This window comes from Aotus nancymaae, unplaced genomic scaffold, assembly GCF_030222135.1.
Source record: "Aotus nancymaae isolate 86718 unplaced genomic scaffold, 86718_ANA_hifiasm-v0.15.2.pri h1tg000032l_0, whole genome shotgun sequence".
NCBI classification, from domain to species: Eukaryota; Metazoa; Chordata; class Mammalia; order Primates; family Aotidae; genus Aotus; species Aotus nancymaae.
This window is the reverse complement of record NW_026988445.1, coordinates 22,498,110-22,515,355: the sequence shown is the minus strand read 5'-3', so window position 1 is coordinate 22,515,355 and position 17,246 is coordinate 22,498,110. Positions and strand designations below refer to the sequence as shown.

The 17,246-nt window shown below is 36.2% G+C and overlaps 1 protein-coding gene across 6 annotated transcripts in view; it reads right to left on the bottom strand.

The window, feature by feature from the left end:
- RYR2 (ryanodine receptor 2) overlaps positions 1-17,246 on the bottom strand; it is a 784,705-nt gene that overhangs the window by 419,227 nt on the left and 348,232 nt on the right. For all 6 annotated transcript variants that reach the window (XM_064383634.1, XM_064383629.1, XM_064383631.1 and 3 more), the window contains one exon: positions 973-1,047. In XM_064383634.1, coding sequence (XP_064239704.1) covers positions 973-1,047 — 75 coding nt within the window. The remainder of the gene's footprint in view (positions 1-972; positions 1,048-17,246) is intronic.

The following is a 17,246-nucleotide window of genomic DNA, read 5'->3' as shown; positions in this document are numbered from 1 at the left end:
GAATTACAGGCATCCATCACCATGCCCAGCTAATTTTTTGCATTTTTAGTAGAGATGAGGTTTCCCCACGTTGGCCAGACTGGTCTCAAACTCCTGACCTCAGGTGATCAGCCTGCCTTGGCCTCCCAAAGTGCTGGATTACAGGTGTGACCCACTGTGCCTGGCCCAATAATGTCTTTAAAGCCCAATACACTGGGAAACAAATACATTGAAAATTTATTGCTTTTAGGCAAAGGACTAAAGCTTCCACTTATTAAAAAAAAATCTGACATTCTAATTCTACTTAAAATAGTCCAAAATGACACCTTTCTCATCATATTGTATTTATTTACAGGAACTAAAAGGAAATATTCAGTTTTAAGTAATCAGAAAAAATATTTTATATATTTATGCATCATAAATATTAATATATAAAAACTCTCATTACCATAATGAATACACAGTGAATTTTATAGCAATGCAGATTTGTTCTTGGCTATCAAATGATTTTTAAGTAAATATAGTGACTTCCAGTAATGACTGTCCTACTGCTCATGTTCAAGTTTTCTGTTCTAAATGTACTTCTAGAGGGTTAAATCCATAGTCTGTCAGATTGGAAACATGCGACAGGCTTGCAAAGAACTTGTTTTGTCTCCAAATCTTATATCGCTCTGTCCTAGTAGCCCTTTCTGCCAAGAGATGTATGGTCTGGGATGAGATGATATTAAAACAGTGAGTGAGGCTAAAGACAAAAGCACACTGTCCAAAATTACTGCTTATTTCTCAGGTTTGCCAGCTGGTGAACTGAGGCTAAGGAACTATAAAGGTAGGTGGAAGGAAAGAGACCAAAGAGAAACACTCCACCACTTTCTCAGCGTTTCCTTTGTTCACTTGCTTGCTGTAGTTTTCAGCATGACCAGCTGACACAGAAGCACAACACTGAGCTATTTGATACACTTAGTGCATCGGGCTGTGTTTAGAAGTTCTACTTACGCAACTCTTAGCGTCTCTAGTCTCCAAAGGGAACGTGCGTGAACAGACACAGCGCCACCTTCATAATGAACAGTTCTGTTTCAACAAACAAACAAAGCCCAAATGTGAGTTAAACATGTTTCATTCTTTGGAATCTAATTTTTTGAAGCTAATTAGAAAAGAAAAGCAAATGACCTGTGAGCGAACAGTTAAGTTTATACTTTTTGCCAGGAGACAATATAGCTGGAAATAAAAATAACCAAAATAACAGTAACGGTGATCAATCTAAGTTTTCCCTGAATAAACGATTTAAATATATTGTCTCTTGCCATTTTCTCCCTCTAATCTCATTCATTTTCTTTCTCTCTCTCTCTCTCTCTCTCTCTCTCTGTTTCTCCCCCTCCCTCCCTCCCAGTGAATAGACTGCACCTTACTCATCTAACTTAGGTCCATGAAAGTACTCTGTGATAAGTTTAGGTATAGTTTAATGTATCATTATTTCAACATACGCATATAAATATTTGCAATTCCAAATTCTGTTTTAGATTATTTAAAGCATTTTAAAGAAATGTAAGAAAAATAATTCTTAATATTTTAACATAGCAATCTGCAATATATCAAAATATAAATATCCAAAAAGAAACTTCTTTGGATGCATATCACATACACCCTAGTTCCAAAACCCTCATAATAATGTGTTAATATGCCATACATAATGCTAAGTAATTGCTATAATTATCCAAGTTAATGTCTGCGCCAATGCCTTGAGATCCAAATTAATCTTTGCACCAGGGCAAAGCTGATGCACATGCCCTGTTTCTTTCCTGAGTCTTCACTATCTTCCTCTTTATAGGGTCTGTCTTATGTAAACACATGAAAGCCTGTCCTGCCTTGAACACAGCAGTAATACCATGTCGACTCCTGTCAAGTTCCAGTGGACTCCAATCTTGCTTCCAGGCCCACTTCTCCAATGAAACAGATTTTGCTTAAGTCATCAAGTGACCATCATGTTATCACATCCACTAGACTTACTTTTTAACACTGTGGAATCTCCAAGTTTTTCTAACGCCATTCTCACCTGCCTTTCCTCCCACCTGTTTAGATATTCCTTCTCATTCTATCTTTATCGTGGAACATTTCAAACATACACAAAGGTAAAGAGAATATTAAAATAAGTCCCCATACACCCAGCACGTGACATCAACAATGATTAACATAGGGATAACCGCGTTTCACCTGTAACCTCTATTTACCCTCCACATGCAACTCTAAGAATAATTATTTGATATTATAAAACATCTAGTCTGTGTTTGAACTGCCCAAATTGACTCACAGATGTTTTTAATTTTCTCTTGTTGCCTTTTCAAATCAAGTTCCAAAAAAGATACACGTACCAGTTAGGGGTCTTGTTTGTTTTATTCTAGAATAGTCCTGATTCCTCTCCTGTCTTTCCCTCCTGCCATTTATTTGAGGATAAGTAGTCTGTGCCATATGTCCTAGAGGACTCTCTACATTCTGGATTTAGCCAGCAGCTTTCCTATGGTGTTTTTTAACATGTACCTCTAAATTGGTAGTGAGATCTAGAAATCTAGAAGCCTGTCCAAGTTTGAATTTTTGGCAAGAACATTATACAAATAGGTGTTTGTACCTCCCTTTATAACACAACAGGGGGTATATAATTGTCTATTTCTTTAGATAAAAATTGACCAGTTGGTTTGGGATCACCCTAATCCATCCATTAGGACCTAAGAGTTTTAGGTATTAGGCTGGTGCAAAAGATATTGTGGTTTTTGCCATCAATAACTAATGTCCACAGCAGTGATTTTCAACTTTTGTTGCATAAAGTACTCACATGGAGAATTTTTAAAAATCCTTATGTGCACCCTCACCAATGACATTAAACAGATCTGGAGTCAGGACTTTAAAAAACTTGTTGGTTGGAAATCATAGTCTAAGTAAGTTACTCCACCGTAGCACTATTGATATTTGGGGCTGGGTGATTCTCTGTCGGGCTACCCTGTGCATTGCAGGAGGTTTACAGCCCTGCCCTCTACCAACTATATGCCAGCAGTAGTCTCCCACCAGCTGTGACAACCAAAAGAAGTCTCCAACATTGCCAGATGTCCCTTTGGGGACAAAATCACCCCCAGTGTAGAGCCACTGACATAGATAAGTGGTTCTCAGTCTTCAGTGAGGTAGAATCCTTTCCCTTTGAGGGCTTGTTAAGACCCAGATTGCTTTTCTCACTTAACATAACATCCTCTAGGCTCAACCATGTTGCCAAGAATGACAGAATGTCATTTAAAAATTACAACTAGATTGGAGATAAAAGTTCTAGTATTCGATAGCAACTATAGCATGACTGTGGTTAACAATTTATCATATATTTTCAAATGGATAGAAGAAAGGATTTTGAATATTCTCAACATAAAGAAATTATCAAAGTTTGAGTTGATAGACACAGCAATGCCTGATTTGATCATTCGATACTGTATGTATGTATTGAAATATCATATTGTACCCCATAATTATATACAATTATTATGTGCCAATTAAAAATAAGAATGTTTTAAAAAGAGATTGCTGGCCCCATCCCGGGTTTCTGAGTGGCCAGGTCTTAGGGTGAGGCCCAAGAATCTGCATTTCTAACCAGTTCCCAGGTGATATTGAAAGCCCATATTTTGAGAACCACTTGGCTAGATGATTATTTCATTTTGGCAGTGGTACTTAATTTTGGTTTTATATTAGAATCACATTAAAAAAAATCCAAAGCACAGATTACACTCAGACTAATTAAATAAGACTGAATGACAAAATATAGACATTGTGCATGTCTGTGTGTGTATACACACATACAGAAAGAAATACACTCACACACAGACACAGCTTTTAAATACATCTGACCTTTAATAAAGGTCTTTTACTTGAAAACAAAGGAAACATCAGATTTTTAAAAGACTTTTACTCATCATAGTTTCTGATCATAAACAAATGTAGAAACAAATACTGAAAAGACAAGAAGAAATTAACAACTTGGAAAATGAGGACACCCTTCTAAATTATTCATGGGTCAAAGAGGGAATCAGAACTATACCTTATCTAGAATATAATGAAGGTAAAAACACTTCTTAACAAATCTATGATTGACAAGTAAACTTTGAACACTTTTAGTCTGCAATGCTTTAATTATTAAATAAAACACATAAAGAAAGAATTGCCTGAAGACATAAAATAGAGAACAAAATAAACCAACAGAAAATAGAAAGAGGAAGAAACTCAATGATGTACTGTTAAATAAGATGCAGAAGTGTAACTTATATACATTTTCTGTGCAAATAATCCCTAAAAATCTATCATATTATATATATAAGCAAATATATATCTGTATGAGCACGGAGAAAACTGTAAAATAATGAACATCAAACTATTAGTATTAATTACATTAGAGGAACAATTATATAAGGTATAGAGAAATTAAGCTCAAAAACTTTTAAAAAGGTCTCTAAGATACAAACAGTATGAATAATATGTCTTTGTAAAATTATATAGATTTATACAATAAAGTGTATAAAGAATTATCATGCAAATATTTTACTTTGATAACTTTACCATTTGAATTTAACAATGATCTTTTATAAAAATTTAGTGGTATTTTTATTAAAATTCTAAAAGACAAATATAAAGTCAAAAGGAAAGTTGAATCCTCCTTCCTACCTGAAGTATTTTGAGCTTTATCTTGAAGGTCCTTGTGCCTTGAATTATTCCTCTTTACAGTTTTTTAAATGTTTCATTGGCAGGTATAGAGAACCTGATGACTTCTTTTGATTATTTATTGCCAATCGGGGAATCTTTGCTATTATATCGTTCCCCACATAAATATACAGCATGTGCAGAATGTCAATGGCTGTCTACCAAGTCTTCATGGGCTGTTTCAGACTGAAAATTGGTACCACAATATCAAGACCTTAAATAAATAGGAACTTCAGTCCCTCATAAAGGATATTAAGGGCATTCAAAGTTATTTAGGAATCAGCCCACCTAGAGGAATACACTTGCTCTATTAAGGGACTGTCGCTTTTCCCTGCAATGCATTTCCAGTATGAAATCAGAGTCTAGAAGGACAGTTGTTTTAAAGACCAACCAGTTTACCAAATGGTATTACCAACTTGGAACTCATACAAATAAACGGTTATATTCAGAGCAAACGCCCTTTCCAACAGGAAGACTGAAAACAGACAAAGATTCACTAAGAAATTAAACAGATTGATAGCGACGGCATCTTTTGAGCTAATCATAACAAAAGATTTTAATGCAAATGGCAGCAATGATGTCAGAATTCACGAAGGTCAATGAATATGAAAATACAAAAGAGCTCATGCAGCTCTTTGTTAACTGAAGACTATTTTTGCCACGCACTAAAACAGTGTTACAGCTACTGAGAAAAGGAGTATGTGTAAAAGAACTGGATACTGTTATTATTTTGAAGAGAATATTGTTAAAAAAAACTTTCATCTCACAAATCAGACAAAGTCAAAGTCACTGTAATTTCACTGAACGGGAATTTTAAAAATAGGCATATGTAGCAGTACAAGCTTGTTCAATAGCACTTTGAAAAATTCCAGACTTCAGGCTGTAAGTTATGCCTACATAACACATTATCCCCCAATATAATACATTTCATTAAGGAACTCATATTTCAGGCTGATCACATAAAACTGCCTGACGAGGCCCTTTAAGGTTATTCTAAGTACAAATTCTTCCCATTATACCATCAATTCCGCTGCTCATAACTATTATTATAATATTGTCCACTGATATAAAAGTCATTAGCTATTTTTGCTTTTTTTGGCTATAAAACACAATTTGAGTCTTATCTCAATTGTCAAACCACTTGTTTCTCAGTAAAAAGCAGGCACTTTGACAGCAAGAATAGTTCGTCTTCAGAATCTGAGGCCCAGAAAAGACTAGCATTAGCATATTAATAAAAGCACAAATCCTTACAGGTTCTTCATAGCTTGACAGTTGGGCATATATTTACAATAAAATTTTATAGGACGCACAATTCTAATTAGTAGACTTTAGTACAGAATCATAAAATACATTATTAATAAAAGATTGCACACTGTAAAGCAATGCCTCCACCCTGCAAGGAAACCGCTTCTTTTCATTGTGAGTGCTGCCAAAGGCTTGGTCAACAGACGACATCACAGTTACTCTCTTGCTTGTTCTGCAGGGCAACTAAGTTGACGAATCACTTTCACATTCGATTGTTATTAACTTTCCGAAAATGTCACTTCTTTGTGTGAACCTGTTCAAGGTGTTGACCTCCCTCTGCCTCATTTCCTTCATATGGAAAATGGGAATAATTTTCACTGGATTACCATGAAGAATGAATGAGTGAAATAACCTCCGTAGACCACTTGGAAGAGTCCTTGCACAACAAATGGCAGCTCTCAAGGTGCAGATGGTGATGGTGATGATCAGGACCATGATTACAGTCATGATTTATATTCAGTCCTTCCATATAGGGAGCAAGACTCAGTAATGTTTTGCCTGAATTGAATGGATTACTGCAAAATCAATAGTATTGCACGCTTGTTGATATTCAAAGGCCCTAAATTCTGAAATAGCTCAGGACAATGTAAGTAGGAAATGAAGCCTACCTATTAACAGTGACATCATAAATCAGTCACTTCAGTGCTAACCTCTTCCTGCAGTTCAAAGGTTCTCAACATTCCTTTTATAAATAATAAATACATTATTTTATACCGTTTCTGTGGGTCAGGAATACAGTGTATGTTAATTAGATGCTTCTTGCTTGGTGTCTGCCTTGGGGTCTTTTGTGAGGTTGCAGTCAAGCTGTAAGCTAGGGCTGTAGTCACTGGAGGTTTGAACGAGAGTTGGAGGCCCTATTTTCAAGATGGTTTAATCACATGACTGTCACAGGGGTTTCAGTTCCTTACTATGTGATTCGCTCCATAGGTTTGCGTGCGCATTTTCACAAAATGGCATGGCCTTACTCCTCTCACCTACCCTGTCTACCTGTCCCGTTATGCCTAGCATATTCTTCAGCAGTGGTTTTTGATCTTTATGAAGTCACATGGTCACTGAGATCTAATGAAAACTAGGGACCATCCCTCCAGGACAGCAAACAGATGCATTTACACATCAGCATTCCTTTTCAGGCATATCTGTATACTTTTTCTTTTCTTTTTGTTTTTTTTTTTTGAGACAGAATCTCAATCTGTCACCCAGGTTGGAGCATAACGGTGTAATCTTAGTTCACTGCAACCTTTGCCTCCCGGGCTCGAGCAACCCTCCCATCTCAGCCTCCAGAGTAGCTGGGACTGCAAGCATATGCCATCTCATCTGGCTGAGTTTTGTATCATTTTATGTAAAGACAGGGTTTCACCATGTTGCCTAGGTTGGTCTAGAACTCCTGGACTCAAGTGATCTGCCCAACTCAACCCCGCAAACTACTGGGATTATAAGCATAAGCCATCATGCCTGACCTCCATTTGCTTTTAGTAGTTCTCTACATCAAAATGATTCTGAATATATTTGCAGTCTTAAAATTCACATTCTAGTCAATATGTCTTTCCTGGGCATCTCCAGCAATACACTTTGTTTCTTTATTGACAAACAAAAGTTGTATAGATTTATAATATGTAACATGATGTTTTGAAACATGTATACATTGTGGAATAGCTAAATCAAGCTAATTAGCATATGTATCACCTCTCATACTTATTATTTTTCTGAGGTGAGAACACTTAAAATCTACTCCCTTAACAATTTTCATGTATAGAATACATGGTTATGAACAGCCATCGTGTTGCATATTATATCTCTCACATTTACTCCTCTTGTCTTACTGAAATTTTTTACCTTTTCACCAACATCTTTCCAACCTCTAGCTACTACCATTCTACTCTCTCCTTCCATGAATTCGAATTCCACACATAAGTAAGATCATGCAGTATTTGTCTTTCTGTTCCTGGCTTATTTCACTTATAATAATGTCTTCCAGGTTCATCCATGTTGTTGCAAATAACAGGATTGCCTTCTTTTTTAAGGTTGTATAATATTCTATTGTGTATGCATTGCAATACTCTTGTAAAATGACACTGTAAAAAAATTCAAGCTCTGAAAAGAATGCATACATTATATAGAATAAAAGAATACTTCTTTTCCTAACTACCTTCTCTCTCATTTAAATCATCTTCTGAAGTCACCTGCTCTGTCACCCTTCCTTTAGCTCCAGCACAGGGATCCACTGTCTCCAGAACTGTAGGACTTGACAGCCACCACTGTGACTTTCACTGTCACCATGAAAAGGTGGCCTAAAACAGGAGTGGGCCTACTTTTTCTGTAAAGAGCCAGATAGTAAATATTTTAGGTTTTGCAAGCCATATGGTCTCTGTCCCATTATTTAATTCTGTTGTTATCAAAAGCAAACATAGACAGTATGTTTTTAAAAATAGAATGACTGATAACAATAAAACTTTACAAAAACAGGCAACTGGCTAGATTTGACCTACTGCCTTGATTGGCTAACCCTAGATCAAGAATATTCTACCCATATTATTGGTCATTTTAATCTCAGAGAAAGCTAGCTGTTTAAAATCCAGGGTCTAGAGTCTTTCATAAATTGGAAGAAAAGTCTTACCTTATCTATCTTGAATCACATTTCTAAATCTGGAATTCCTATGTTGTGACAGATCTTTATTCCTTTTAAGAGAAATATAGATGAATTTACAGTGCTTCAGAGCACTTGGCTTATCCAAAAAAGCCACATTAAAGAACAATTAGGGCATTCAATCTACTCATTTCTTCAACATAAGAAAGCCCTGACAAGGTTAGTGCAGTAATGCTGAATAGCTTACATAGTCTATTATTATTACAGTATCACAGATACTTTAAGAGGGGCTCTAAGTGAACTTTATTTTTCTCTTTTTTAAATTTACCATGACTTTAGAGCAATGGGGAAATGATACAGACTTTAGAGCAATGGGGAAATGATACAGAACTATTAAGAGTCCTATTTTCTGTATACATACACATTCTGGTTTCATTTTTTGTCAAGAAAGAGGGTATAGTGTATAACAAATATTGAACACCAGAAGAGGTAAATAATAATAATAAAAGACAATTCAATCAGTCCATCAAATTTTGATCATGAAGCCATTACATATGTTAAAAATAGAGAAGAATAGTTTACCAGATTCTGAATATTTCCTTGCCAATTCATATCATAATTACATGTTTCTGTAGAATATAATAGTGACAAAGAAAAAGCCATATCAATGTATTTTAGTTACTGCAATGCCAGGAACTAACAAAATACTACTTTATTTATCTAAACTCAACTGTCAATGAATATACCAAAGAATTTCTGTGATGTATCATAGAATTTAATTCTCCCTTCAAAAATCAGCACTTTATTATCTAAACAGATTATAAACTTCATATTTATATGACATTTATATATTATATATATATTAAAAATGACATACATTATAAATGTCATAACAGGTATTTCTAGAAATCACTTTTTTATTTCAAAAGGAATGTACTGCTTGAACACAAGTATGATAGCAAAAATGAGTATTTTCTCCTTTTGTATACATAAGGTAATTAAGATATCACTGAACCATAGTATAGTCCATCATATCAACATGCTAAAGAAAAATATCATTGATCACATCAAGAGATGAAGAAAAAGTATTTGGCAAAATCCAATGTCTATTAATAATACAAATTCTCAGGCATTGAGGAATAGAGGGGAACTTCCTCAAGTTGACAAAGAACAGCTACAAGAAGTACCTACAACATCATACGTAATGATGAGGAAGCTGTTGCTTCTATGTCAGGACCAAGTCAAGAATGTTCTCTTCACCACTACTACTCAAGACTGTATTAGAAGTTCTCAATAATGCAACAAGATAAGAAAAGGGAATTAAAGGTATACAGACTGAGAAGGAAGAAATAAAACTGTTTTTCTTCATAGATGACATGATTATTTACCCCAATCTCAAAGAATCGAGACAAATAACAACAAAAATCTCTTGAAACTAATAGACAATTATAGGAAAGTTGCAGGACACTAATAATACAAAAATCAATTTCTTCTATACAGCAATGAACATATGCCTTAAAGTAAAAAAAAATTTATATTAACACCAAAAAATTAAATGCTTAAATGCAAATCTAATAAAATGTATACAAAACTTAAATAAAGACAACTACAAAACTCTGATTTAAAAAGTCAAACAAAATTTAAATAAATTGAGAGATATTCTGCGTTCATAGATAGGAAGACTCAATATTTTCAAGATGTCAGTTAGTTTCAAAGCAATTGCAATCAAAATCGCAGTAAGTTATTTTGTAGATATTAACAAACTGATTCTGAAGTTTACATGAGAAGTGAAAGACCCAGAAGAAGAGCCAACACAATATTGAAGAAGAATGAAGCTGGAAGACTGACACTATCTGATTTCAAGACTTACTATAAAGCTATAGTAATCAACACAGTATGATGTTGGTGAAAGAACAGATAAATAGGTCAATGGAACAGAATAGAGAGCCTAGAAATAGACCCAACAAATATAGTACACTGATCTCTAACAAAGAATCGGTAATTCAATGGAAATTTTCCCCAAATAGTACTGAAAAGACTGAATATCCTATCTCAAAAAAAAAAAAAAAAAAAAAAAAAAAAAAGGATCTAGACACAGACCACACACTTCATAAAAATTAACTCAAAATGGATCACAGACCTAATACGATAGAGAAAATACAGTCTTTTCAACAAATAGTGCTTAAACAACTTGATACACGTGTAGAAAAACAAATCTAGAACACACCTGATACTTTCCACTAAATTTAGCTCAAAATGAACCACAGGCCTAAATGTACCACATAGGACTATAAAAACTGCAGAAACTAACATAAGAGAAAATCTAGATGATTATGCATTTGACAATGATGGTCTAGAGATCAAGAACATAATCCATGAAATAAAAAATTGGTAAGCTGGGCTTCATTAAAATTAAAAAATTCTGCTCTGCAAGAAAACACTATTAAGAGAATAAAAAATCAAGCCAGAGACTGAAAGACAGTATTTGCAAACACATAACTGGGAAAGGACTGGCATCCAAAATATGCAAAATTCAACAATAAAAATTCAAAAATCGCCAAAATATCTAAGACACCTCATTAAAGATAGGCAGATGACAAGCATATAAAAAGATGTTCAATGTCATATGTCATCATTTGCAACTTGAGGTGTCACTATGCATCTATTACAATGGCCAAAACCTGGAATGCTGCAACCCTAAATGCTGGCAAGGACCCCATTCATTGCTGGTGAGAATAAAATGATACAGTCATTTTGGAAGACAGTTTTTCAGTTTCTTAAAAAGCTAAACATACTCTTACCAAGGGATTCACCAACTGTGCTCCTTGATATTTACCCAAATAAATTAGGTCTATACAAAACTTGCCTGTAAATATTAATAGCTTTTTTTTTTCGAAGCAGAGTTTCACTCTTGTTGCCCAGGCTAGAGTGCAATGGCATGATCTCTGCTCACTGCAACCTCCACCTCCCAGGTTCAAGTAATTCTCCTGCCTCAGCCTCCTAAGTAGCTGTGATTACAGGTATGTGTCACCACGCCCAGCTACTTTTTGTATTTATAGTAGAGACAGGGTTTCTTCATGTTGGTCAGGCTGGTCTCGCTTCCTGACCTCAGGTGATCCACCCACCTCGGCCCCCCAAAGTGCTGGGATTACAGGCATGAGCCACCTGGCCTGGCCATTCATTGCCTTTAATTACCACAACTTGGAAGCAATCAAGATGTCTTCTGATATGTGAATAGATAAACTGTAATATATCCATTGGAATGTTTTTCAGCGAAGTAAAGAAATTAGCTATCAAGTCATGAAAAGATGTAGAAGAACCATACATGCATATTTCTAAGTGAAAGAAGCCAGTTTGAAAGGGCTATAACTATATGATTCCAATTATCTAACATTCTGAGAAAAGCAAAACTGTGGAGACAGTAAGAAAAATTATTTTTGTCAGGAGTTCAGGGAAAGGAAGAAGGAATAAATGGAGAACACGGAACTTTTAGGGCAGTGAAATTATTGTGTGTGATACTGCAATTGTAAATACATGTTATTAATCAGAGCCAATAGACTGTTCAACACTGAGTAAGCCTAATTTGGAGAATTAAGAATAATGTGTCAATATTGCTTTATCACTTATAACAAGAGTACCACATGACTATAACATGTTAATAATAGGAAAACTGGTGAGGGAGAATTCTCTGTGACTTCTGCTCAATTTTCCTGTAGACCTAAAAGTATATAATAAAGTCTATTAATCTTTAAAAACTCATTAAGAAATCCAACTCAACAAATATTAACATAGTAATACAAAATATATTAGGAATATACTAGCAGGTGAAAAAAAGGAGATAGTTTTTAAGGCTTTTTTTTCCTCCAGAATATATAACACCAGGCTATCTCAAATAAACTTTGATTATTCTCTTTAAAAGAGAAGGATAGACAGCTACAAATGTGTATGTTACAAAAGTAAATAATATGAAGAACTATTATCTTTCTCTTCTGTCATATAAACAACAGTAAATTAGAAGTATAATTGCATTTAGCTAAAAAGAAACACTAATTGCTTATCATTCATATTCTAGACACATGGGTAGATATTTTAGGAAAAAGAAATATAAAACATCAAGCTTCCTGTATTCACGAATGTGCAGTTTAACGTGGTAAGAAAGACATGAAGAACAAACACTAGCCTATGTGGTAGTGTGGGGAAACTATCATATAAAGAGATGATGGGGGGGAGGGAAAGAGGGAAGGAGGAAAGGAGGGAAGGAGAGAAAGAGGGAGGGAGGGAGGAAGGGAGAAAGGGAGGAAGGAAGGGAGGGGGGGAGGGAGGAAGGAAGGGAGGGGGGGAGGGAGGAAGGGAGGGAGGGAGGGAGGGAGGGAGGGAGGAATGAAGGAAGGAAGGAAGGAAGGAAGGAAGGGAGATGAAAGGACATAAATTGTCAAGAAGAGCTCTGGAAAGATTTTGTGGGAGAGGTATTTGGCTTCACCCTTGGAGCTGAGTAAGGATTCAGCATGCAAAGAAAAGAATGAGTATATGAAGAATGAGAGTGTGGCAGTGAGAGTAGAAGGGCTGCAGAATCTTGAAATAGAATGCTGCCATGTTGAAAGTGCAAGAATAACTCAGTGGTTGATGATCAGATGAAGACATAAAGTTAAGAAAATTTTCTCAATGGGGATCACAAATCCACAAAGTTAAAAAGGATACCGAAATAAAGATAAGGAGATAGGATATTAATCTGAAAGCAACAGCACAACAGAACCCTCAAATCACAGTAAACAGGAAGGTGCACCCTTAAAATCGACATCAGCAAGAAAAACAAGTCTAATAAAGAAAAAAATTTAGCAATAAAATCAATAGGATTTAAAGTCCTTCTTTATCTTATTTCAAAAAAAAAAAAAGTCAGGGCAAAGTTTTGAGCACAGTAGACTGGTATATATAACCAAGTTACGGACTGTAAGAAGGAAAACATCTCTGACGGAATTAAATTAAGGTTGATATATTTGAATTGCCATCTCAAGTGAAATTTATGCAGACATATGCAGTAAGAACTTGAACATTTAGGATAGAAGCTCAGGAGAATGAGTCTGTGGGTTAGACTTGACAGTAATTCATAAAGCTCAGAGTTGAGGCTATAAGAAAGAAAAGAATGAAAACATTTTGTTTCAAGGGCATTCCATTTGTGGATATATTTGAGGAGAGCACTGCGTTTGACATAGCTGATCACCCCACTGCCCTTGACAGTCGTGTGCTTTGACTCCGGGATACCACACTTTCCAGGTTTTTCTACATCACTCGCAGTTGCATCCTTTGCTAGATGCTCCTCATCTCTTCAATTTAGGGTCAGTCCTTTACTATATGTGCTTATTTCCAAGGTGATGTCATATAGGATTTTTTGGTAGTATATTCCTGTGTAACTGATTACCCCTGACTTCATGGCTGAGAAACACCACCATTTCTTATTCCGCCATTCCATAGGTCTCAGGCTGAAATCAAAGTGTTGGCCAGGAGTACAATTGCTAAGCCACACGGTCATGTATGTTCAGTTTTTTAAGGAACTGCCCAAATGTTTCCCAGAGTGGCTGTATCATTTTACAAGCAATATATGTGTTATCCAGTTTCTCTGCGTTCTCACCAGCATGTGGCTGTCAATATTTTTGCTCGAGTCATTCTGATAAGCATATAGTGGTATCTCATTGTGGTCTTAATTTGCATTTCTATAATGGGTCATAGTGCTGAACATATTTCTACGTGCTTATTTGCAATCTGTGTATCCTCTTTTACCAATAGCCATCATGGTTTTTGCCTATTTTCTAATTGGATTGTTTGTATTTTACTGTTGAGCTTTGAGGATTCTTTATATATTTTAGATACTAGTCCTTTATCAGATACATGGTTTGCAAATATTTTCTTCCAGTCTGTAGCTTGTCTTTTTACCCTCTCCATGTGGATTTTTACAGAGCAAAACACACTTTCTCATTTTGATGAACTGTAAACTAAAAATAAAATACTAAGCCCCCCAACTGACTGAGCAGGTCCTCTCTTGGCTGAGGACATGAAAAACTGAGAATCCTGAAAAACTGCAATCTGGCCATGATGAGACGAGAGGTCAGGAATATCTCATTATCCTCTTTCCTTTTGGAGTCTAGACACAATGACTGGCCAGCATTCATGTGAAAATAGAGCCCAGAAGACTGACAGAACAGACTCTTTGTGACAATAAGATACCAAATTATAAACAGGACATAAGGCCAGGGAAGACAAGCGTTAAGGGCCCCATCCCAGAGGTCACTCAGACCCAGGGTACTGGTTAACAGACTTTCTTATCTTACCTTAAACATGACTTTCTGCTGACTCAAAATGTTTAGACAAAGTATTACTCCCTTAACAAATTGCAAATTAAAGAATCTTTGAACCCATATATGACCTGTAAGCCACCACTTTAAGATATCCCACCTTTTGGCCGGGTGCAGTGGCTCACGCCTATAATCCCAGCACCTTTGGAGGCCAAGGCAGGTGGATCATGAGGTCAGGAGATCGAGACCATCCTGGCCAACGTGGTAAAACCCTATCTCTATTAATAATACAAAAATTAGCTGGGTGTGGTGGTGCAGGCCTGTAATCCCAGCTACTCAGGAGGCTGAGGCAGTCGAATTGCTTGAGCCTGGGAGACGGAGGTTGCGGTAAGCCGAGATTGCGTCACTGCACTCCAGCCTGGCGACAGAGCGAAACTCTGTCTCAAAAAAAAAAAAAAAAGATATCCCACCACCTTTTTAGGTGAGGCTGATGTATAACCTCCATGTATTGACTTATGACTTGGCCTGTAACTTCTACTTCCCCAGAATGTATGAAACAGAGTTGTGACATGAGTGCCTTGGGACCATTTACTCATGGCTTCTTTAGTTTGTGTTTTTCCCTGGGCTATAGTCACTCATATCAACTTAGAATACACCTCTGTAGAATGTTTTATAGAGTGTGTTTTCTCTGTTAACACAATTTATATCTATCTATCTATCTATCTATCTATCTATCTATATCTATATATAGATATAGATATACTTTTTGAGACGGAATCTTGCTCTGTCAGCCAGGCTGGAGTGTAGTAGCAGAATCTCGGCTCACTGCAACCTCCACCTCCTGGGTTCAAGCATTCTCCTGTTTCAGCCTCCCAAGCAGCTGGTATTATAGGTGTGCACCACCACGTTTGGCTAATTCGTGTATTTTTTAATAGAGATGGGGCTTTGCCACATTGACCAGGCTGGTCTCAAACTCCTGACCTTAGGTGATCCACTCACTTCAGCCTCCCAAGTGATGAGATGACAGGTATGAGCCACTGCATCCAGCCTCATTTTTTCTTTTATAGACATGCTTTTGGTGTCAAGTTTAAGAACTCTATGATCCCAAAGATTTTTTTCTATCTGATTTTTTTTCTTTAAAACTTTTACATTTGTTTTCCTAAAAGTCTGTGTTTCGTATTTAAGTCTGTGATCTATTTTGAACTGGGTTTGATATAAAATATGAAGCTTCAGTCCAGGTTCTTTTTCACGTATGTACAAAGTCCAGTTGCTCCACGTGAATGTCTTTTAAGTCTAATGTCTCCTTTTTCCCTCTGAGGCAATCCCTCTTTCCTTTCTGTCCAAGACATTAAGCATATCAGTCACCTTAGATTTAGTCTCTAGGGACTGAAAGTTGGGAAGAGAGATGCCTTGTAGAAAACTTAAGCTTTCTGCCAAGTCTCATACCTCCCGTTAGGCAAAGAAACACAGGGACTGCTGGCTGCTTAAATGGGAAGAAAGAATAGAGAAAATGCTGGGAGAAAACGTAATTTAACATCACAAAAATTGTTAATGTTGGCAAGTATGAAAATTTTCTAAGGAAGAGACTCTGTAGCGTATATTAGATTCTCACAGGTATCCACAATTCCAAAAATGCTTTTATTTTAAATCACTATCATCAAGGTGCAGTTTCCTGTTCTATTGGTCCAGAGACTCTTCCGGTATGTAGTCACTCACTTGAAGTCAAAGTACTTTCGATATAGATGACTTAGCCAAGCATATTGGGGTCATTCATAGTCCTCAAAAATAGTTTTCTACCCACCCAGGTTGCTAGACTGATTTACTAAGAGGGCTTTCCTTCCCCTCCCCTAACTGCTGGCAGATAACAATCCTTCAGGAATTGTCAAAATAATATAAATGGGGGACCTCACTGCCAAGAATGATTCTCTATACAGCCATTTTTAAGCAAATTTACATTAAAGTGCATGAGTTATTTTTTCCCCATTTCTTTTTTCACAAATACGAAACAGTAAGCATTTGTATGAAGATTCCCATATATACCTCACTATGCAAAAGGCATGCAAGAAATGAATGGCACAACTGTGGCTGAAAACTGAATGGAAGAGACGAATATGCAGATCAATACGGGTAATCAGCGGCCCTGTGGGATGGGGGAAGTTAAAGGCAGTCCTCAATCAAGTTAACTTTCATGCATGACTAGACCCTTGTATTTAAATGCAAGTAGGAACTTTCTGAAAAATAGTTACAGTCACCCACAATCACTCACCTGCAATTCCCATTTAGAGATGATACTGAATAGCAGGTTCAAACTAATTAGTGAAAAGAAAAGCTTTTTCATTAACTTTTTATAGGCTGACAAAAATATCACT